This window comes from Siphateles boraxobius, unplaced genomic scaffold (assembly GCF_051911475.1).
Source record: "Siphateles boraxobius isolate OS27281-9 unplaced genomic scaffold, OSU_SipBor_1 46, whole genome shotgun sequence".
NCBI classification, from domain to species: domain Eukaryota; kingdom Metazoa; phylum Chordata; class Actinopteri; order Cypriniformes; family Leuciscidae; genus Siphateles; species Siphateles boraxobius.
In genome coordinates, this window is record NW_027509097.1 from 19,404,194 (window position 1) to 19,428,168 (window position 23,975).

General features: G+C 42.8%; 1 protein-coding gene across 2 annotated transcripts in view; it reads right to left on the minus strand.

Annotated features, from left to right (window-relative positions):
• Positions 1 to 2,262: 2,262 nt before the first annotated feature.
• Positions 2,263 to 23,975, minus strand: part of znf281b (zinc finger protein 281b) — a 38,689-nt gene continuing 16,976 nt past the window's right edge. For both annotated transcript variants that reach the window (XM_077201199.1, XM_077201200.1), the window contains exons 4-7: positions 9,674 to 9,797; positions 9,476 to 9,559; positions 9,279 to 9,397; positions 2,263 to 7,809 (exon numbers count right to left, since the gene is read on the minus strand). In XM_077201199.1, coding sequence (XP_077057314.1) covers positions 6,109 to 7,809; positions 9,279 to 9,397; positions 9,476 to 9,559; positions 9,674 to 9,797 — 2,028 coding nt within the window. In that variant the 3' untranslated portion in view covers positions 2,263 to 6,108. The remainder of the gene's footprint in view (positions 7,810 to 9,278; positions 9,398 to 9,475; positions 9,560 to 9,673; positions 9,798 to 23,975) is intronic.

The following is a 23,975-nucleotide window of genomic DNA, read 5'->3' on the forward strand; positions in this document are numbered from 1 at the left end:
TTATTTGCCGAACCTGAGTATAATTTTACACATCAGCCCTGTCTATTCTGTAAAGTTAGTGATACGCCGGGTCATGTTTTTTTTGCACATTAATCTGACAATAAATGTGGCACACCCAGTTTTTCTTATGCACACCCATACCCCTTTTCCACCAAGCCAGAGCTGGTGCTAGTTCGGAGCCAGAGCCTAGTTTCAATTCGGTTCTTTGGTTTTCCACACGCAAAGCACCAGCTCCGAACCAGGAAAAGTGGTTCTTAAGTAGCACCAAATAATTGCTGGTCTAGAACAGAGCCAAGTAAGAACCACTTGCGTCAGGGGCTGGGGGCGGGGTTACCGTGACCAACAAGACGAATAGAAACTTGTGACCGCCATTTTTAAATAGCAGCTAGTCGAGCTAATAGCAGCTCGATTATAAATATCCGTCTATGTAAGTTACGGCGAGCTGCACAAACGCGTTGGACTCCGATGTATTTTGTAAACCCATGAGCATCCATAGTATTGCAACGTCCGTTATTGTTGATGGCTTGTTCGAGATGCATCGGAGCGGCGCGGACCGATCGGAGCTGCGGGAGTGTTTGGAGAACATACGACTCCTTGTGCTTTTAGATCGCTATCGCAGCGCTTTGATGTCATGCGGAGATCGATCTGCGAGAAGCCGATGCATCTCGAACAAGCCTGGCGTACTGTTTGGCGCTACCGCACTAGCGTTGCTGGGCAACATGAGACGTATACAGTGACGTAAGATTTGGCTCTGTTGTGGCTCTCTAGCCGGTGGAAAGGCAAATCGGTTCTTATTAAGCTCGTCAGTCGAACCCACTCTGAACCAGCTTTGGCTCTGGCTCTGAACCAGCACCCGGTTCTTGTTGGTGGAAAAGGGGTACCAGAGACGCTTTTCTGACTATACGCTAGTGCTTTGGTGTCATACACTGATCGGTCTGCGCAGCGCAGCTTTAAATAGAACACAACTCAAGTTAGTTGACTGAAGATGTTTAAATATTAATATTCAAATATATGCTTAATTACATTTGCAGGGTTTTTAAATAAAGCCCTCTTTACACCTGGTTCACCCAAAAATTCCATCTTTAACTACTCTCATGTATTTATAAACCCATAAGACTTTTGTTCATCATCTTAACAAATTAAAATATTTTTTATGAATTCGGAGTGCTCTCTGACCGCATAGACAGCAATTTAATTACCAGTTTCAAGGCCCAGAAAGGTAGTAGCTAAAGACATTGTTAAAATAGTCGATGTGACTACAGTGGTTCCACCTTAAATTTATGAAGCGACGAGAATACTTTTTGTGCTCAAAATACAAACAAAAATGACGATTTTATTCAACAATTTCTTCTCGTCTGCGTCAATCTCCATACGCACTTTCGGGTTGTAGCCTACATCAGAACAGAAGTTCTGTATTGGCCGACGCTGTTCACTTGAGCAACATGCATGCGTGTGGTGCTGACACAGGAGCTGACCAGTAATGAGGGGCGTTCTGATGTAAGTCCCCGAAAGCGCTGCACTGTATTTACAACGTAAACTGCATTGGAGACCATAATGTTTACGCATCAAGTCAGTAGCAGGCGTTCTTTTGTGGCTGTTCGAACAAAAGAAATGTGTCAAATGAGTTTTCAACTACCTCTAGAAGTGGTCGAAAGTGGAACAAGCTCAAAACATTTTAGACCCCATTTACACCTGTATGTAGCGCCATCAACTTGTGATAGGATCGACGAAAAACGCTTTTTAATACCAGGTGTAAACAGGGCCTAAGCGTAAACAGTACATTATGATTATTGACACATATGAATTCTTTGGAAATAGTAAATTCCAAAGAGATATATGTAGACAAACTATATAAATATCAATTTAACTTTTCTTTATTTAACCAACTGCATCATTGCACTGAATGCATGTACCCACTTAATCAGAATAAACTTAAGATTTTATGGTTTGTTAAACTAAAGTTATAACAACTTGTTAATAGATCAGGCTTATGTCTGTAAAATATTTTGTAACCTAATGATTTGTAAACCTGATTAATTATGGGACCTTTTACACCAAACTTTTGATAAGAAAATTAACAAAGGCTGCTGATGCACAGTGACATTATACCTATAACATATATTAATGGTATGACCACCTTCTATTGAAATATGTTATCACCCAGTGATAAGTACATAAAACTTCCTGCGAAAATCATCATTACTCAAATGTCATAAAACAGTTTGTGACAAACGACTGAATCATAGTCATAAAAGATTAGTCACATAAGCAAGTCTGTTTGTTTATTTTTTTGCAAGTGTTTTATTAATCCAGAGTACCTAACAAACTTTGCCCCTCTTCTGAGATGTAATGTGATAGCACCAGAGATCGGTCCAGCTAAATCACTATTAAAACTGTAACAGACAACTTCATATTTATTATTTAGCCCAACTTTTATATTAATTTATGGTTATGAGAGCTGAATCAGAGAGGCATTATAATGACTAAATATCACTGTTGACGAAACCGTCTGCCATGTAATGAAAGGCTAAAAACATAATGAAATAGACTATTGTAAATTTTGACCAAAGTTCAAAGCATCAAAAGTGAAGTCTGACTTACTGGAAAATGAAATTTTCCTGTTGCTAAGTCACTGACTCGACTTACCTGAAAGTTCAACCCAATCTTTACAGATGGCAAATAAAGAACAAATAAAGTACAGCCATTAAGTGGGTTACAGGTTACATGAGTGATCTGGTTCAGACTGTAATATATACATTTGATAGCTTCACAGAGGAAATGTACACATTAAAAAGAAGAAAAATAATTATGTCCAATCAGTAAACTAAGTAAATTTCCGTTTCCCCACAACATGAAATCTCCTTGTACAAGCTCATAAAACAAAGCTCTTTGTACTGTACTTTATGTTTGATAACCTTTTTCCACTAAGGAATACAATCATGAAAATATGAATAAAGTTTAAAATTTTCTCTAGGAATACATACTCTGTCCATTTTATACCAATAGTGTCATAACAGATAATTTTACAGTTCAAAAAAGATCTCAAAAAAGAGGTGTGTCAATTCACACACTCCTATCAATATTTATGGTCCCCAGTAAAGCCTTACTCAGAAGAACTGATGTTTACTCATGTTAAATATTCATCACATTTGACAACAACCAATAACTGGACATGGTTTTTCCTTGTCAGATAAATAAAGGGTATATCACTTGTTTTGGTCTGATACGCATACCTTCTTGCGGCAAAAAAAAAATTTGTGCCAAGGGGCCTTTATAAAATACCTGCTATTTTGCTGCCTCCCGGTGGTACAGAACAGATAAAGATTCAGTAAATGTCCTTTTGGCAAAGATGTTTAATAGTCCTACCATAGTTTGTTGCATTGACAGCTACCGACAAATTTTTTTTTGTTCTATGTATATTTTGGTAAACTCAAATATTTGTATTTTTATGAAACTGTATGTGAATTGCCATCGAAATTGAGTTGAGTAAATGGTGTATATGAATTAAGAATAAAAGTTTGGCAAATGGTAACGCAACTACATTTTATACTATAATGCAGTATACATTGCTTTAATGAATCAAATTCAAATTATTTGTTTTAATATTTAGATTTTATTTAAAAAAAAATGAACTCTCTTTAGCACTTTTAACAATTTGTCATCAGCTAATTATTATCCTCATTTCTTACCTGGATGTCATTAAATTTTTGGCCAACAGTGGTATACTAAAAAAAATAAAAAAAATAGCAACATTAATATTCACTGTAGCACAAATATCTTTTTTATTGGCCTTATCCTTACACACATTTTACTCTAGCTGCAAATTCCTAAATATTACACTGATTTTCACATATTCTCACATCATTAATAAGCTGAGAAAACATCCCAGCATGAAAACACTCATTCCCATTTCCTGTCTTAACATCAATTGCCCTTAAGTTACTTTACTAACCTTATCTTGACAAATATGTTAAATTGTTTTTTTTTATAACAAAAAGTTTTTATTGGCTTACCTAATCATTTATAAAGTCATCGGACACGTACAGCCCTGTGACAAATGAGACTGAAGTCGGGACATAATATGCTACAAACATTTGGTGCAATAGTGATCAGAAGAAAGCCATAAAACAACTTCATATCATGCATATCAGAAACAAAAAGAAAACAAAAACATTTTTAGTGTTTTTGTACATTATTGTAAACAAAGTCTCTCTAAAAATCATATCAGAACACATGGCAAGTAACAAAAACAAGGGGGAAACGAGAAATTTCATGAAATTCTAGGGATTATTCTACAATGAAACACTGCTTGGCATCACCGCTTAACAGAAGAAAAAAAAAGTACATTTGTATTCCAAGAGTCAGCTTTAACTGTAAACACAGGTGGCATTAAATGATTATACACTACGGTATTTCCACTACATGAAACATGTCCCTGGTTTCTCATTTTTACAATGATATGAGGTATATTAAGGTCAATCCTATTCTTCAAGCCACTCTTTTTTCCTTATTTTTTTCCATTTCATTCTATAAAAACATGGAACGAGTTTGGAGTGCAGCATTCAGACTTTGTTCTTGAAAGCATCGCACCCATGGCATTTCTCTGGGACAGGTTTACATAAAAGGCAGGGAAACACGGCAAGACCACCGAAAGGCCTCACGTGGGACAGTCTTGCTGCATGGGCCAAAAACCAGGAAGACAAAGCAGCCCACCACTCTTTCAAAAGGACATCAAAAATTGCATTGGGAAGAAAACACCTTTGCTCAACATGAAGTCTTTTCCTTATTCACTGCTCATTTAAAAACAAAAACACCACAGGTTTAGGTCCTTTACTTGCGATTAATTAGGTTCTTCTTGGGTTCTCCTTCCTCCAAATATTTAAAAGGGAAGCTTGCAATTATGTCAGGCATTAAATTCAAAACCACACTATAAGAGGTAGAACTCCAAATAATGCTGCTCAGCCCAAGTCAAATAGTCAAGATACCTGAATACCTTCAGCACAAAAATGCTTTGGAGTAGCCCACAACTATAAAAAAAAAAGTGGCATTCATGTCCAATAACAGTGTTTTCAGTTAAAGGAACAAAATATCACCTATACCCTCCAATGAATATTCAAATATCCCCTTTGTCATAGCAAATCTGCTGTTCCCTCCCCCACTTTAAAGAAAATAAAATAAAATCACAGCTTTCTTCATCAAAAATAATAGTTGTATGTGTCCTGAATCTGAATTCTTGCTTTCAGTGGTTTATAAAAGTGCTTATTTGATTCCTAGAGAGATCAAAGTGATGTCAGCAGACACAAAGTAAAGTTTAAAGAAGGGGATAAGAATCACTGCTCACCCTGAGACATTAGTTATGCAAATTCCATGTAGCTAAAAATAAATATCTACATACTCAATGTTTGTATCTGCCTACTTGACTACCAGTATGTTTTTTGTTTTAAACATGGCCCTTAGGGATGAAAGTGTTTTCACATTGATATTAGAAGTACCGTAAACTTTACAAATGCACAAGAAGTGGAAAGAGTCACCAGTGTCATACCACTGAACACTCAATTTCCCGATTGGCTTTGTCTTTTTCTTCAAGGAATTTCGAAAACAAAAAGCTTCACTGTCATTTAAAAAAGTACACCTGTAAAAAAAAGGGCACTAGCACACCCTGTTTAAAAAAAAAGTTACTGCTTTTTCCTGAGTAATACTTTAGATCATTGTAACAGACAATACATTTTTTGCCATTGAATACTGGGCCACTCCCTGACATCTGTTATTATTGTAAAACATCTTCCATTATTAACTTAATCTTATAACTGGACTATGATTGCTAAGACATACAAGGTTTACTGAAAAAGTCCATCGCTAGCCTCTAATATCGCTGGAAATTTCATTTAATTCTAGTCTTGCATCTCCTACACTAATCAAACAAAAAATTCTAAAACACATTAAAAAACATGAAAAATTGCATTTGAGGTCTTGTAGACCTTCCCTGGTAACGTCTTCTATTGACATTTAATGGCAGTGTAATAATTAAAGTTTTACTCAGCGAGGAGAGGGACGCATTAGAGAGAGTCCTCATCCCACATAACAGGGTCAGGTGAGCTCCTTTAACCTTTACCTATAGCTTTGGCTTGTGGGGGTTTTGGATCCTGAGCTAATTGGCTCGTTGACATCTGCTAAGAGACTAGTATACCCTGAAAATTCAGTCCGCTGTATCCTGTGGTCGACCTCTGTGACGCCCACTCGCGGGTCGCCGCCGTAACCTAGTGGGGTTCGGCAACCAGACTTGAACTGAGAGCCGAAGGCTTGGGCGAAGTTCTCTATCTGGTAGGTGGAACGCATGTCCACTTCCTTAGAAGGATCCAGGGCAGAGAGGTCAGGATAGACAGAGCCATTAGATGAGCCACCACCGGTGCTGTTCCCGTTGTTGCTGCCATTGACCGAAGATCTACCGTCCTTGGTCTGCTGGTCTTTCTGACTACCATTGGTCAGCTCCTGAGTTGCGAGTGTGTACGGTGGCGAGTGCTGCTTCTCCAGCTGGTCGGTGAGCTCTTGAGATGGAGTTAGCTGCTGGTGAGGGACTGGCTCCAGACTGCTGAGATAAGAGGCCTGCTGGGAGGATGGTGAGGCATGGGAGGGTGACGGAGAACCTACCAGCATACCAAAATGGGACTTGCTTAGGGAAGTTGAAGAGGAAGGTGCAAGAGGAGAGGAAACGGGCTGTCCAAATCCACAATCCAGTGGCGAGGTGGTGTAGATGTTCTTTTCTGGGAAGAGTGCGCTAACAGGGCTGCTGGTAGATGATAGGAGGTTAGGGAAGGGTCCGGACGGGCCCAAAATGAAACTGCTGCTATGGCTGGTTCTCTCTAGGGTCTGGAGCAAGAACTTTGAGTACTCGTTCATCACCCCACCCTTGTCTCCAGAGCCAGGAGATCCCTCATCCTGGCCCAGTCCAGAAGTGGTGGAGGCGGACTGCAATTCCACATGGTGTGAATCTTGTAGATCAAATGTCACATCGTGGTGAGTGCCATCAGATTTGTGGCTGTAGTGGTCCAGCAGGCTCTGCAGCACCTCATCTGGGATCCCTGATTTGTCATGCTTGTCAACGCTTACCAAAGGCGAGGTGTCAAGCAACGCTAGTGTTGGTTCTCCAATGCCGCCTTGGATGACCGTCGGCTGCGGAAGGTTGACAGAGCTGAAGTCAGCTGTAGCACTGCTGTTTGCAGCATGCAGGTATCGTCTTTTTTTCAAAAACTGCATTGCATCGTCGTAGTTGCTGCTGGTACCTCCTTGTTTAGGGCCACCGGAGGTTTGGAGGAGGCTGAGACCATCCATACTTCCGGCTCCAGACAGGTCCATAGAGCCTTGCTTCTGCGCCAGCAGCTTTTGCTCATGGTTGACCTCCTCCATAGAGACCTGACTATCCATTCCCTTGTGGCCACCTTTCTTAAAGACAAGCTTGGGTGTGCGTCCATGCTGGTGGTCCATGCTCGTCTCAGCCAGAGCCCCTGAAGAAGATGCCCCTGACCCACTGGGCATGTCCAAAGTGTAGTCATGTGGGCCGAGTCCTCGTGCCATCTGCACTCCTCCTCCCGCAGCTGCTCCTTTCTTCCTTCTCCGCTCTCCTCCGTCATTGCCACTTTTGGACTTGCCCCTCTTGCGTGGTGGGGCGCTGGTGTTTCCCTGAGTGAGTAAGTAGCTGCCTTGTCCCACGTCCTCGTCTCCAAGGTCCAGCATCCCTGGGTCCAGACCTTTCTTAATGGCTTCTACACAGGTTCTCTTGTGCTTCAGTAATCGATCCGTCCTTGAGAAATACTATGGAGCAAGACAGAAAAGGTTCCTGATGCTCATTATTTTGTCCAAAACAATTAACTTATTCAAAAGTACCTAAAAAAATGCAATTCATACATAAAATGACTTGAATACATATCTTCGATGATGAGCATGTTAATTCACACTAGGGCTGGGCGATAAAACGGTATCAGTATTTATCGATGGTACACCATTGTCGGTATTCGATCTTGATCAAGCAACACTGTTACTACACAGCGCTAAGAGATCCAGTAAAGAAAGCATTTGAATTCGCCACTTAAGTAATAACAATCGCTGCGAGATCTAGTAAAAAGCATTAAAATTTCTCCATTATTAACGGATCAAAAAATGCTGACGTGGAAACCTGGTGAAACATTGTGCCATGAATGAACTAGTTATAGCCTTTAAGTCCACAGATCAGCTACATTCACCATGGATTTAATGTAGTAACACTAACTGTAAGCATGGAGGTTTGGGAGGAATAGTAAAATGCTTTCAAGTATGTCTCACATCTTTTTCAAGCACTTCAAAACTCAAATTATTATATTTTAATGTTATTTTTAATGTGATGACCAAACCCTTATTTGTTCATCCTACAAAGAAACTAAAAGTTTCAAGATGAAGGGAAAACTCACACTTATTTAAAAATAATTTCTTTTAATAAAATGTTTTTTTTTTTAAATCAAGGACATTTCTCTGGCATTACTTTCTTTTTGGTGTATCGAAAACGTACCGAACCGTGACACCACTGTGTCTTATCAAACCAAACCGTGAATTTTGTGAACCATTACACCCCTACTTACTACAGATGTTTATATACCTCAAAGTTTGCCTTGATTGTTCTACGTTTACACTTTTACATTGCACACATTTTGTAACATTTTATTTAAGTTCAAGAGTTTCTTTAACACTTTCTTTATCTTTATATAAGACAAAGAAGATATCCGTTTACATTTTATTTTTGACTGCTAATGCTAATATAATTTGTTGTTTGCCTTAATAATGTGGATACATAAAAAAACTGGTTTAAAATTCAAACTTATCTACTTGTCTTTAAAAAAAAGTTATAAATAATGTCAATAATTATCGATACCGAACAATATGAAACAGTATATCGTGATAATTTTTTTAGCTATATCACACAGCCTTAATTCACACTTCAGAAATGAAATTCAAATAAGATTTTTCAGACCTGACTTGCAATTATTGAAAATAAAATAAAATAATGAATTACACAATTCATAAAATATATTATGATAAAATATAATCTTATAATTAATTCTTATAAACAAGGGGGGGGTTTGAACATTGTCTTATAAACAATGTTCAAACCTATAGGTTTGAACATTCACAAGAAATAGCTTACTTCTACATTGAAAAATTAGGTGCCCTAAAATAATTTATTTCCTTTCCTTTATTGTGGACATTTTTATTTGTTATTATGTCAAAAAACATTTTCTGTTAGGACTTACCTGTAGACAGGTATCACATTTATATGGCTTTTCTCCACTGTGTGTTCTTTTGTGTCTCTCCATGTGGTACTTCTGAATAAAGCGCATGTTGCACTGGTCACAGCTGAACGGTTTCTCCCCTGTTGAGAAAAAAAAAATCTCAGCACCATCATAATATTTGTTTTTGACAAGTATAAGACAAAAGTAAACTGACTCACCACTGTGGATTTTCTCATGCCGCTGCAGTAGATATTTCTGTATGAAGCTCATATTACACTGACTGCATCTGAAAGGCCTCTCCCCTGTACAACAAAAAAACAAATTTTGTTCACAAAATGTTCACCAAAATATCCCATGAACGCTGTTTGAGTCTGAATCTGAAAAGGGTAGTGAAATTGGGAGTAAAAGCTGCTCACCTGTGTGAATGAGTACATGTCTGCGCAGATGATAAGAACTGCGGAAGGCTGCATTGCAGTGCTCGCATATGTGCGGTTTAGAGTTGGGAGAGTGGGGCCCAGAATCCCCATCCAGCATGAGTGACTAAAACAGCAAGTAGACAAAAAGAAATTAAAACTTCTCTTAACTTTGTGTGTAATAAAATAAACTAAATTTTTTTCAGCCTTTTGTTATACATTCAATATGCATCTTGATATTTATAAATTTCTTCTGAAATATTTATCTACCACGATTTTAATGATATTTAAATCATAGACACTATTAAAAAAAATCTCCACCTTGGCACTTAGGTTAAATTTGTACATAAAATAACATTAAATATATTGTAAAAACTACCCAAAATCACCACTTTATTTTTGAAAGGTCATGATATAGATGCATTTGTTATGTTTTAAGTAAATGTTGAATAAAAAGTTGATACATCTAAACTTCTTCAGTAGTCAATTACATTTCTGCTTTTGGCATACACTAGTATAGACCTTGAAATAGTGATTCATGCACTAATTTCCTCTCGATTGGACTACTGTAATTCTATTACGTTGGCCTACTTCAAACTTCACTGTCTCGGTTACAGATGGTTCAATATTCAGCAGCCAGATTGTTAACAGGAACTAAGAAAAGGGATCATATCTCCCCTATTCTTGCCTCATTGCACTGGCTACCAATAAAATTTAGAGTTGACTTTAAGATCATTTTTTTTGCATAAAAGGCTCTACATAGATAGGCCCCAGATTATATTTGTGATCTTATTAGACCATACACAGCTGCTAGGTCACTAAGATCTTGTGATCAGTCACTTTTATCTGTCCCTCGCTCTCTGTGTAAATCAAAAGATGATCAAGCTTTCTCTGTAGTCGCCCCAAAGCTCTTGAACAATTTAGGCCTACCTTTAAACATCAGGACCTCTCCATCTCTGGTTGCTTTTAAATCCAGCTTAAAAACCTATTTTTACTCTCTTGCATTCGAGTAATGTTGTGTATGTATTTTAAATTAGTCGGTGTTCTACGTCATGTATGTATGTATTCCGGTCAGATTAACCAGCAAAAGAGATAAAAGAACCTCAACGGGCATAGGCCTGGAGATAGATGGCCAAGAGCTTGTGAGAAAACTGCATGGGACACGGTAAACACAGATCTATCCTTTGCATTGGAAAGATTAACTTGTACAGGTAAAAAGAAGCTGGATAAATTTGGGGACATCATTTACACATATGGAAGTGAGAGGTTTGGTGTGGAAAAAAGCAAGGAAAAAGTACAAACTACTCCTGGAATGTCTAGATGGCAGCAGAAAATTGAAGGGTTAGTTATAGAAAGGAGGCAGCTGAGGAAGCAATGGAAAAGAGCAGAACAAGGTCAGAAGGAGGGACTCAATCTCTTACCATAAAGATATAAAGATATAAGGCCATAAAAGATAATCTTGCAACATTACGCAGAGCTGAGCGCCTACGGAAACGCTACAAAAAGAAGGAGCGTGCGAGGGCAAGTAAAGAAGTTATTCACCAGTGAGAAGAATGGCACTTTAAAAGCATCTAGGGTTGAGCTAGAGAGATATTTGGAGGAAACGCATACAGATGCAAAAAGGCATGAGCCTATGTCAATTCCATCAGACATCCCACCTATCAATCCACCAGAATACCAAATGGAGTCTGTGCACCTAAGTGGTAAGAGATAGAGCAGGTTGTGAGAAAGGCAAGGGCTTCATCATCTCCAGGGCCTAATGGAGTTCCGTATAGAGTGTACAAGAGTGCTTCAGGAGTTCTACGAATTCTGTGGAAATTGATAAAAGTGGCATGGGAAAAGCAGGTTGTACCTAGAGCATGGCGCCGAGCAGGTGGAGTCTTTATACCTAAAGAAAAAGATGCTACAAGCATCAGTCAGTTTCGCCCTATTTCACTATTAAACGTCGAAGGTAAGATTTTCTTCAGCATTATTGCTCAGAGATTGTCAACCTACCTATTAAAGAATGGCTTCATTGACACTTCAGTTCAAAAAGCGGCCATTCCAGGTTTCTCAGTATGCTTAGAACACATCAATGTTATTTGGCAAGGAATTCAATCAGCTAAAAAGGAGAGGAAGGAGCTCCATGTGACATTCCTGGATTTGGCTAATGCATATTGTTCAGCGCCACATGAGCTTCTTTGGGCAGCATTTGATTTTTTCAGGGTACCGATGTCGTAACAAATTTAGTGAAAGCCTATTTTGGAGATTTGCAATTTAGTTTCTCAACTCCAGAATTCAGCACTACATGGCAATGCTTAGAGGTTGGAATAATGGCAGGATGCACAATTTCTCCACTGGCTTTTACCATGGCAATGGAAGTAATCATTAGGGCATCAAAATCGGTAGTAGGTGGAGAGCGCTTGGCTTCTGGGATGTGACTACCACCAATCAGAGCATACATGGATGACATGACAACCATGACTACCACAGTAGCCTGCACTAATCGGTTATTGGGTAAGTTAACCAATAACATTGAATTTGAACAAATGCAATTTAAGCCCTCTAAATCAAGGAGCATCTCGATAATTAAAGGCAAGGTGGTAGATAAAACATTCTTCATTAATCGTGAGGCAATACCAACAGTTTCTGAGAAGCCAGTGAAGAGTCTTGGGAGATGGTACGATGGGGATCTAAAGGACACAGTTCGAGTGGGAGAAGTTAGACGACAAGCAGTGGAAGGGTTGAAGAGCATAAACCGCTGCACTTTACCAGGGGAACTAAAACTCTGGTGCTTTCAGTTTGGTCTACTGCCGAGGTTGCTGTGGCCACTGACTGTGTACGAGGTTTCTTTGACAACAGTGGATAAGCTGGAAGGGTTAATAAGTTCATATATCAGGAAATGGTTGGGAGTTCCACGCTGCCTCAGCAGAGTGGGACTTTATAATAAAGGAATATTGCAGCTGCCAGTCTCTGCTTTAACTGAGGAGTTTAAAGGGAGGATGAGGTGTATAAAGGCCATTTATGAGCAGGAGGAGAGAATGAGGTGTATAAAGGCCATTTCCCAGGCCAAGTAGGGAGAGTGGATGAGATGGGAGAGTGTGGAACAACGCAAGATGGGCTGGCAAGACCTTTGGTCAATGGAAGAGAGTGGGATCAGTTTCCTTATCAGGTCAACATATGATGTTCTCCCATCACCACAGAACCTAAACCTCTGGGTAGGAGAGGATCCCAAAGGAGAGGATCCTTTGCAGGGCTCGAGACCAACGGCGTCCTATCGTCCTGGGGACGATAGAAAATGTGTTTAGGACGAACAGAAATATTCTCCAGGACGCCTACAGGACGAAATACATTTTTGTATGTGTGTTTATTTATTACTAGCCTATTAGTCTAACTTACTTTGAAAATGCCAAAATGAACCGACCAAGTGCTGACTACAACGGAGCGCGTCTTCTCATGCTGTTACTATAGTTACTATCACTGGCGGCTACTCACTCACCCGGAGACTTTTCCGCGGTACATCTATCAAATGGCTTAATGACATCGCAAATATGTTGTGCTGGTTAAACAACAGTAAGGTAAAACAGATTGAGCACCAAGACGGCCCTGCATCTCCTCCATCAAACCCGAGTAGGCCTACAATCCCAGAGTTTGATGCGAGTACAATTTAAATTGATTATTTATTTTTTTTTAGTCATTGGATTGAAACAGTCTGCTAACTGCTTGCTAACGCTACCCAGGCTATGTGTGTATATTAGCTAAAGCATACATTTAGATTTCAATATATTTGTGGTCTTTTTTCTTAGTCTAATTTAGGGTGACCAGACTTTCACATTTTCTGGGGACAGTCCCTGTTATTGGTGCAGTGTTAATTGTCATTATTTTCGTCAACGTTGTTTTTTCACAGACGAAAACGAGACGATAACTAAATAAAAACTAGTTTTGAATGACAAAAACTATGACAAAAATCTATTGACATTTTCGTCATTATCTTCGTCATCAATGTTTTTTCACAGACGAAAACGAGACGTTAACTAAATAAAAACTAGTTTTGAATGACAAAAACTAAGACGAAAATCTATTGACATTTTCGTCAACGAATAAAAACTAGTGTTGTGTTTTTGACTTAAGTATAGTGTCTCGGGATGACGCACACTAGCACACCCACGCAAGGTCTCTCGCTCTCAACCTCGCTGCCGTGCACGCTGTTTAAACATACATATTCACGTGGACTTTCGAAAACCGGGACATTTAGTGTCCCGGGAGAGTGTATACATTTCCCAGGACATGTTGTTAAAAAGAAGAACAATCCCGGAAAAACCGTGATGGTGGCAACACTAGGGTTGACGTGCTGCATGTCTCATAAAACGATAGAAAATGTAAACGTCTGGTAGAATGCGTAGAGGAGATATATCTGAATAAGAGTGACGACGCAAATAAACAGCTCTATTTCGGTAAGGTTTTCTGTGCGCACACACCCGATCCGAAGCGTGCAGCCATGGACATGACACACAGCACGCGAGGACTGAATTGAGCTCTCTTTCATGTCTGAATGGACAAATACAAACAACATTATGTCGAAATGTCTGTTTTGGAGAGTAATCACGTAAACTATGTTGGTTATGTCTTAAACAGTTGTGAATGTAGCTACTGTGTATCAGATGTGCATCAGTGCAATTGGATCCGTCATGGACATGATCCAAAGTCTTAAAATGACAGTGGGTAATAAACCTAATGCGGTCTGTGTACTTAATATTGATCAAGCAATAAAAGAAAAAGGGAAAAGCATTCACTGCTCGTTAATAGCTTTAATAAGGATTCATTATATTTAATTCATACAAATAAATATGTCTGCTGCTTGAAAAAATAAAGAATGATGTATGCAAGTAGTTATAAAGAATGCATATATCATTCATTGAAAAGACGACTATTCTACTTTAGGAAAAGTGGTTTTATTTAATTTTAAGATTTTTCTAAGTCACAGTAGTTAAATCTGTATCTGTATTGCATGTTCAAACTTTAAAATCATTAATATTAACAGGTTAGTAGATGTTTCTTCCGGAAGTATGTGGGTTTGGAAATTTGAGAAATTCTAAATTAATGCATTACAATTGCACTAAACCCATTTTAGTCATCTCAATTGTTTTAGTTTTAGTCTAGGTTTAGCTGACTAAATCTACAGTAGATCAACATTTTTATTTTGGGACGGTTGACATTCACTTTAGGACGGTTCAAATTGTTTTTCAGGACGGTTCCAGGACGGAGGTGAAAAAAAAGTTAGTCTGGAGCCCTGGTCCTTTGTGTTCATCACCGGTCACATTAAGGCACATTTTGACAGGATGTAAGGTGGTTCTTAGCCAAGGTCGGTTTACTTGGCGCCATGACCAAGTACTCCGATGTTTGGCTTTAGCATTGGAAGACAAGAGTAACATGACCAATAAGTTACCACCTGTTCTAGCAAAACATTACACACAGAAGACAATATTCCTCCGCCCAGGCGAGCAACCACCAAGAAAAGGTGTTAAAACCAATTCTCGCTCAGGACAACTGGAAGCTGCTAGGGACTGGAAAATGCTGGCTGATCTTGATCAACGGCTTATTTTTCCACCTGAGATTGCCACCACTAACCTCCGACACAATCCGGTTCCTCAGAGACGTCGGATTCAGTGGCCAAGAGTTGCGTCGCACAGTAAAGAACTTATCTGAAGCAGCAGAAAGGAGCAGCAACTGGCTGTGGTTGAGACGGAAAGAATCTGGCTGGCTGTGTACAGGCCGCCATGCTACGGTTTTGAAAATTTGATGAGTCTGTTGGTTTATTTGTATAGTTTGCATAGTAATTACAGTTAATACGTTCCTGTGTATTTTGCGTGAATGAGGATTGGTGTTTGGACAGATATTGTGTTTTGTGGTAGTATGCCATACGGAACCGTTGCCACTGACCGCTTTAACGTCCGCAGTGGGGCTCTACAGCCTTAGTCAAACGTGTTGGCGCGTATGGTCGGGTTGTGGAGAGGTTGTGAGAGATTGTGGTTAGGTCAAAGGAGCAGCCTCAGCAGCAGGAGGGATGTAAAGGTCAGTAAACTGTGCTGAGTTGAGTGGGGGACGGACGGGGGTGACTCTGGGACGCTAGAGTCACTGCCGAGCCCTCTTGAGGTGTCGTGGGCTAGTCGACGAAACACTGAGAACGGAAGGTGCCCACTTGAAGACCCTAGAGATGTCCCCTACTCTGCTCAATCCAGACTGTTGTCATGAGGGGACCGCACTGTGGTTGCAGCCGTTGTGTGTGCAAATACACTGCAGCTATTAACACCAGACAGAAGGAGATTCACATCACCATTTGGAAAGAAGCGTAAATGGATGGAGAAGCATAGGTTACTGTAAAGCTACGTCTTAGTTGGTGCTTATCTTGGCGAAAGCCGAGTACAAATCAGCATGAAGTTTTAACATCTACTCTCATGTAATGGAAATCATGTATATACACTGAATGATTTTGATGATTATTATCTCCTTTTTTTTCTACTAATCTCTTTATTTTTATTTGATTGATTTATTTTATTGTACTGTAAAGCACTTTGGATTAACTACGGTTGTGTTAAACTTGTGCTCTATAAATAAAACTAGACTCACTGTCATACCAAAACATCTAAAAAGAATATGCATGAATAATCCACAATGTTTCCATTTCAGAATCCTACAAACTATTACAGCTTTACACAAAAAATTTAATTCTTTCATAAAATACTCACCATCATGTCGTTCCAAACCCGTGAGTAGAACTTCCGTTCATCTTCGGAACACAAAGGAAGATCTTTTTATAAAATCTGAGAGCTTTCTGTCCCTCAATAGACAGCTACGCAACTGTCGCTTAAAAAATTAATAAAGAGATCGGAAAACGTCTCCGGTTACTTTCGTAACATCGGTTCCCTGAAAGGCAAGGAACGAGACATTACGGATGTCGTATATGGGAACTCCTCTCATCCTTCACTTCTGCTGAAATCTTATAGGCTAACGCCAGCAGAGCTGGCCAATTAACGCAAAATATGCAAATACTGACACCTCGTAGCAGTAATAAACAAGTGCAGCGTCAATTCCTCTTCAGAATCGAACAAAAACGCTAAAACAATAGCGAACACAGCTGCGAGCGTAATGTCTCGTTCCTTGCCTTTCAGGGAACCGAGGTTACGAAAGTAACCGGAGACGTTCCCTATCAAGGCTACGGAACTTCGACATTACGGATGCCGTATATGGGAACTGTGTAGAATCCCGCCGTGGCAGCCAAACAACCACTGACAACAGACCCAATACGAAGACCGCCCCCCCCCCAGTATACAAACATCTGATAGGCCGAGATTGACCAATAGCGAACCTCTAACCTCTGATAGGCCCAAAGGGACCAATCATAAGCTCACAATACACTGCCAGCATTTGCATATCCCGAGCAGTATAACCGGGGGAAATTTGCACTGTCGAAAAACAGGGCAATAACCACAGTAAGAGAAAGCCAACGCATAGCGGTGACAACAGTACAAACACACAATATAGCACACAGAACAACTCATAAGCAACTCAGAGCAGCTCTATACAATGCTGTGTGTGTAATCAACTCACCGAAAGCACTCGAGACGCTACAGAGGGCAAATCCAACTTGTAAAACCTGGCAAACGTGTTCTGAGAAGACCAGCCAGCCGCAAGACATAAATCCTGAATAGACATACCCTTAGTCCAAGCCCACGAGGAGGCAATCGCTCTAGTCGAATGGGCCTTGACGTTAAGGGGGCATTCTTGCCCCAGACAATCATAAGCCAAAACAATAGCGTCCACAATCCAGTGAGCAAGCCTCTGTTTAGAGACCCCCCGTCCCTTGTTGCACCCACCAAAGCACACAAACAGCTGGTCCGATTGTCGAAAAACGGCCGAGCGAGAAATTTATTCTCTGAGCGCTCTGACCAACCGAATCCTGAGAGGTTGGTGGCTCAGTGGACTAGGCAGGGTGAGAAACAATCTGTACTCTGAACGGGGTGTTGAGCAACTTAGGAACGTAACCCGGCCTCGGTCTGAGAATTACATTACAGTTTCCCGGTCCAAAGCGAATACAAGCTTCACTTACAGAGAAAGCCTGTAAATCCCCAACCCGCTTCGCTGAAGCGAGAGCGAGAAGCAGTGCTGTTTTAATTGATAGCTCTTTAATGGCAATCGGAGCTAAGGGCTCGAAAGGCGGTCGTGACAAAGCCTCTAAGACCAGCATTAAATCCCACGGCGGCACCGAAGGCGGCCGTGCAGGGCATAATCTCCTAGCTCCCTTGAGGAACCGTGTCACCGACGCATGTCTACCGATAGGCTGTCCGTCAATAGGGGGGTGAAACGCAGCAACAGCGGCTACATATACCTTCAGAGTGGATGGTAGGCTCCCTTCATCCATCCTGTACTGAAGGAAGCGTAGAATATCCGACACAGAGCTGTTCGCTGGGTCTATACCGACATCCTGACACCATTTTGAGATTACACCCCACTTCAGAGCATTCAGGCGCCTTGTGGACGGGGCTCGCGCCTCCGCGACGGTATTCAAAACTCGCGAGTGCAGCGCTAGCGACCCTGCAGCGGCCACACATGGAGGCTCCACAGCCCGGGGTTGGTATGCCAGAACGTTCCGCTCGCCTTAGACAGAAGGTTCGTCCTGAGCGTAATCTCCCACGGCTGTCCTGCCAGTAACTCTACCAAATCCGCGAACCAGGGCTGATTCGGCCAGTTCGGGGCTATCAGAGTTACCGCCGCCTTCTCCTCCCTGATTTTACACAACACCATGGGCAAAATTTTTACCGGGGGAAAAGCATAGAGACGGACTCTCGGCCATCGCGCAGTCAGCGCGTCCACCTCCCGGGGGGAACGAGACAGTGAGAAGAACATCTGACAATGCGCGTTCTCGCTCGTCGCAAAGAGGTCGACCTCCGCTCTGCCGAAACGATTCCATATCAGCTGAACCGTCCCGGGGTGAAGCCGCCACTCCGCTTGGGGAATCCCGCTTCTCGAGAGCATATCCGCCCCGCGATTCAGAACGCCGGGGATGTGAGCCGCTCTCAGCGAGAGGAAAAACCGGTCCGCCCATAGCAGAAGGGATTCCGCCTGCCTGAATAGGGCTCTGGAATGTACACCGCCTTGGCGATTTATGTACGAGACTACGGAAGTGTTGTCAGTCCGAATCAACACATGCTGTTGCTCCAGCCGAGACCGGAAGGCTTTTAGAGCTAGAGAGACCGCTTCTAGTTCCAGACGATTTATGTGCCACTCCATCTGCTTCCCTGACCTTTGGCTTTCCCAAGCAGACGGCTCCCCATCCGGTGGACGAAGCGTCCGTCAGGACCTCCACGCGCCGCGTCACTATGCCCATAGGGACGCCTGAGCTGAAGAGATCTAGGTTCCTCCACGGGGCCAGGGCGCGGGCGCATCCGCGGGTGACCATAATGCGCTTGTGGCCAGAATACCACTCGCTCGGGAGGACGCGCGTTTTCAGCCAGTGTTGCAGCGGTCTCATATGCAGCAGCCCCAGATGACACACCGAAGAAGCCGCTGCCATCCGTCCCAGTAGCCTCTGAAACTCTTTCAGTGGGACAAGCCTGCCAGGTCTGAAGAGACCGAGAGAAGAACTCAGAGCCTTCGCTCGCTCGGGGGAGAGGCGCGCTCTCATTCTCACCGAATTCAAGCACACTCCCAGGAATGTTGTAGTCTGGCTCGGTGTGAGGACACTTTTCTGGAAGTTCACCCTCAAACCGAGCATTTCCAAGTGTCGAAGGAGGGCTTCCACATGTCTGACCAGCATTTCTCTCGACTGCGCGAGAACCAGCCAGTCGTCCAGATAGTTCAAGACGCGCATCCCGCTCGATCTGAGGGGTGAAAGTGCCGCATCCACACATTTCGAAAATGTTCGGGGAGCTAGGGCTAGTCCAAACGGGAGCACCGTATATTGGTACACCGAATTCTCGAACGCAAACCTCAGGAATCGCCTGTGACGTTTTACTATCTGGATATGAAAGTAAGCGTCCTTTAAATCCACTGAAGCGAACCAATCCCCGGGGCGAATTTGCGCCAGGATTTGCTTCAGAGTAGACATCCTGAAAGCACGCTTGTGAAGCGTTCTGTTGACGGGTCTCAGATCCAGAATGCGGCGGAGACCCCCTCCCTTCTTCGGCACAAGGAAGTAGCGGCTATAGAATCCGCTCTCCCGCTCCCTCGGGGGAACCGGTTCTATAGCCTTCTTTTCGAGCAAGTTGCACACTTCTTGCCTCAGCACATGATCGTTTTGGGGCAAAGTTAATGACTGAATTACGCCGCGGAAGCGGGGTGGTCTGCGTTTGAACTGAAGTGTGTACCCGTGCCGAATTATATTCAACACCCACGGCGAAATGCCCGGAATAGCTTCCCACGCTGCCTGAAAGCGACTCAGCGTGGGCTGATCTAAACCTGCGGTCATCGCCGCTATGCGAGGGCTGGGAATATTTATTGACCGTGACTCTGCGCTGCTCGAAGGCAGAGCGGGTAACACAGTGTGTGGTGCAAGAGGAGAAAAAAGCTCTGTTTGTGAAGTAGTGATCTGCTTTATTTTTAAACAAGAAACAACATTGACAACATTCACAAAACAACTGCACGTGTCGCTCGCGGAACGCTGAGGGACCAAGTGCATTAGAGCGCGCCGCTTGGACGCGGGGCCGACCTGGCGCTCTCTTCTCCTCTTCCCCGAGCGGTCAGGACGACTGCTTGGGCCTCGCAGGGGACGCGGTGGGCTTTCTGCGCGACTCCTCTGCGTCCTCTTGCTACCCGCTCCCTGCCACTGGCCGCTACGGCCTCTACGAGCATCCGGTCCGGGCGGGGCGCTGTCTGTCTTCTAGCCGCGGCCTGAGGTTGGCGGCCCGAGGCGGAAGACGAGCGGGAGCGAGGCTGCGGCTGTGGAGGCGGCGGCGCCCTCCGAGGAATCACGTGGCTCCAAGCCTTCGCCTTCTTCTGCGTCTCGGAGTAACGCTCGGTGACTTTCTCCACGTCGCTCCGAACAGGCCTGCAGGGGAGATCTGTGCGTTCAGCAGCGTCTTCCTATCGGCCTCCTGAAGGTCCGACAGGGTGAGCCACAGATGTCTGTGGAGGACCACCAGGAACCCCATCGGACGTCCAATCGCCTGGGCCGAACGCTTCGTGGCCAGGAGCGCGAGGTCCGTGGCCGAACGGAGATCTCGGATGGCGTCAGTGTCAATAAAGGCGGCGTCATCCAGAGACGTGAGCTGCTTAGCCTGCAGCACTTGGAGAATGGCCATGGCATGCAACGCAGAAACCGCCTCCCCCGCGGCACCGTAGGCCTTGTTAGCCTGGTGGGCCGTAAATCTGCAGGCTCGGCAGGCTGCGGTCCAAGCCCAGGGCGGGAGCCGACGGGCAGAGGTGCGCGGCGACGGTCTCCTCGACGGGGGGGATGCGGAGGTAGCCGTGGTCGCCCGCCTCGTCCACGGGGGCAAACATGGCCAGGGTGGAAGTGAGAGTGCGCGCCGTTGCGGGGCCACCCACGACTTCACCACGTGCTCATGCACGTCCGGAAAAAACGGTGTTCCTCTTTTTGAAGCGGCCTGACGGCGGCTCGATTGAAGGAACCACGTATCCAGCTTGCTCTTAGAAGGTTCATCGGGAGCCTTCCACGAGAGCTCCAGTTCCTCGACGGCCTTCGAGAGGATACGGAAGAGCTCGTCCTGCAGGTCCGCCGGGGTCTCTTGCTCCGCGGCCGCCCGCGTTGCGGCCTGCTCCGAGATGTTCGTGCGAGAACCAATGAGGTTCATTCTCGTTTGTTATGCAGCACGTTTGAGCTTCGCAAAATGGGTCGCGTGTCATGCAGGTTCAGTAGAGCTTCTTGTATATTCGCTGAACAATGTTTATATATGAATCAAAGCCTAAATTCAATCTGCTCATCAGTCTGTCAGTTGCGAAGCTGTCTATGGAGGGATTAGAAAGCTCTCAGATTTCATCAAAAATATCTTCATTTGTGTTCCGAAGATGAACGAAGGTCTTACGGGTTTGGAACGACATGAGAGTTTTTTGGGTGAACTATCCCTTTAAAGTGTCATAAACACCCCTGTTTTAGCACTGGTCGTTCACACCTCAGAATTGAAAAAGACTCAAGAAATGGGAGTGTAAATTGGGAGTGTATAGGGTGGGAAGAGGGTAGACAACAACCAATAAAATACAATAAAATACCTGCAACACACTCATTATACATACAAATGAATAATAAAATGTGTAGAAGAAAAACAGGCTTATGACAACAAACACACAAATCTTTTCTTTAAAGACTACTAAAAACTATCATGAAAAATGAGGAAGAACATTTAAAAGGTCTAATATTTATCACCTTTACGAGCACTACAATCTCTGAACAAATGACACCAATCAGTTTAACAGAAAGAATAAAGGCTTATGTTTTAGACAATTCATCATTGAATTTTCAGTCTGCATCATTGTCTTATGTGTATCAGAATAATTCATTGTGTCATCCCGTTCATGATTAGACATGTAGCTGTACCAGTGTCCTTATTTTCAGATATACATTTCATCTGAAGAAGACATGATGAAATATGTGTGCATAGAATACACAATGCTGGGTCATATTTGGAGCATTAGAGTATATGAAATATGTCCGTAATAAGTTAAATGCGCTGGTGGGTCTGGAAATTAACTGGGATCCGCGCTGCGAGTGTTTGCGAGTGTTGTTAAACTCATCGCAGCATTCCGTGCATAAACTGCTCTCATACATGCGCAGCATGTGTGGTTACATATTAAATATCGTTACAGCCATATTTTCCATGTGGTAGTCAAACTCCGACTCTGACTGCATCATGGGGAAAATGCAAACAACACTTATTTGTTACTGTACTGAGGAAACATACACTTATGACAAGTGTCTAAATGCAACAAAAGAACAGGAAGAAGTGAACTAACAGCGCTGAGACATTTTTTTGTGACATCTGTATTTTTCTCTGTAACGCGATCTCTTTCAAAATACAGCACAGTGATAGCCAATCACCACTCAGAATTAACGCATATACGCACTTTCATGACTTTGGGTCAACTTTACTTTTTAAACCGGAAGAATGAAATGGCCCCAAAAAATGCCCCTTTTTACAAGATGTAAAATAAGTCTCTGATGTCCCAAGAGTGTGTATGTAGAGGTTTAGCTCAAAATAAACCATAGATAATTTTATATAGCATGTTAAAATGGACAGTTTTTGTGTAAATGAGCTGCTGCTCCCAGCCCTCTTTCAAGAAGAGGCAGAGCTTCAAGAGCTCATGCTCCGGTGGTGTCAGGGCTAGAGTTGTCGGAACTTTGGTACTCGGTACTGAAATTTAAAAAATGTGACAATATCAGCATTTCCCTGTATCATTTTGAGCGCTGTTGAACGGTTTCTTAAACGCCTCTGATTGGCCATTGTGTTGACGCGCCCAACATATACAGGTCCTTCTCAAAAAATTAGCATATTGTGATAAAGTTAATTATTTTCCATAATGTAATGATAAAAATGAAACTTTCATATATTTTAGATTCATTGCACACCAACTGAAATATTTCAGGTCTTTTATTGTTTTAATACTGATGATTTTGGCATACAGCTCATGAAAACCCAAAATTCCTATCTCAAAAAATTAGCATATCATGAAAAGGGTCTCTAAACGAGCTATTAACCTAATCATCTGAATCAACTAATTAATTATAAACACCTGCAAAAGATTCCTGAGGCTTTTAAAAACTCCCAGCCTGTTTCATTACTCAAAACCGCAATCATGGGTAAGACTGGCGACCTGACTGCTGTCCAGAAGGCCATCATTGACACCCTCAAGCAAGAGGGTAAGACAGAAAGAAATTTCTGAACAAATAGGCTGTTCCCAGAGTGCTGTATCAAGGCACCTCAGTGGGAAGTCTGTGGGAAGGAAAAAGTGTGGCAAAAAACGCTGCACAACGAGAAGAGGTGACCGGACCCTGAGGAAGATTGTGGAGAAGGACCGATTCCAGACCTTGGGGGACCTGCGGAAGCAGTGGACTGAGCCTGGAGTAGAAACATCCAGAGCCACCGTGCACAGGCGTGTGCAGGAAATGGGCTACAGGTGCCGCATTCCCCAGGTCAAGCCACTTTTGAACTAGAAACAGCGGCAGAAGCGCCTGACCTGGGCTACAGAGAAGCAGCACTGGACTGTTGCTCAGTTTTGCTTGTCATTCGGAAATCAAGGTGCCAGAGTCTGGAGGAAGACTGGGGAGAAGGAAATGCCAAAATGCCTGAAGTCCAGTGTCAAGTACCCACAGTCAGTG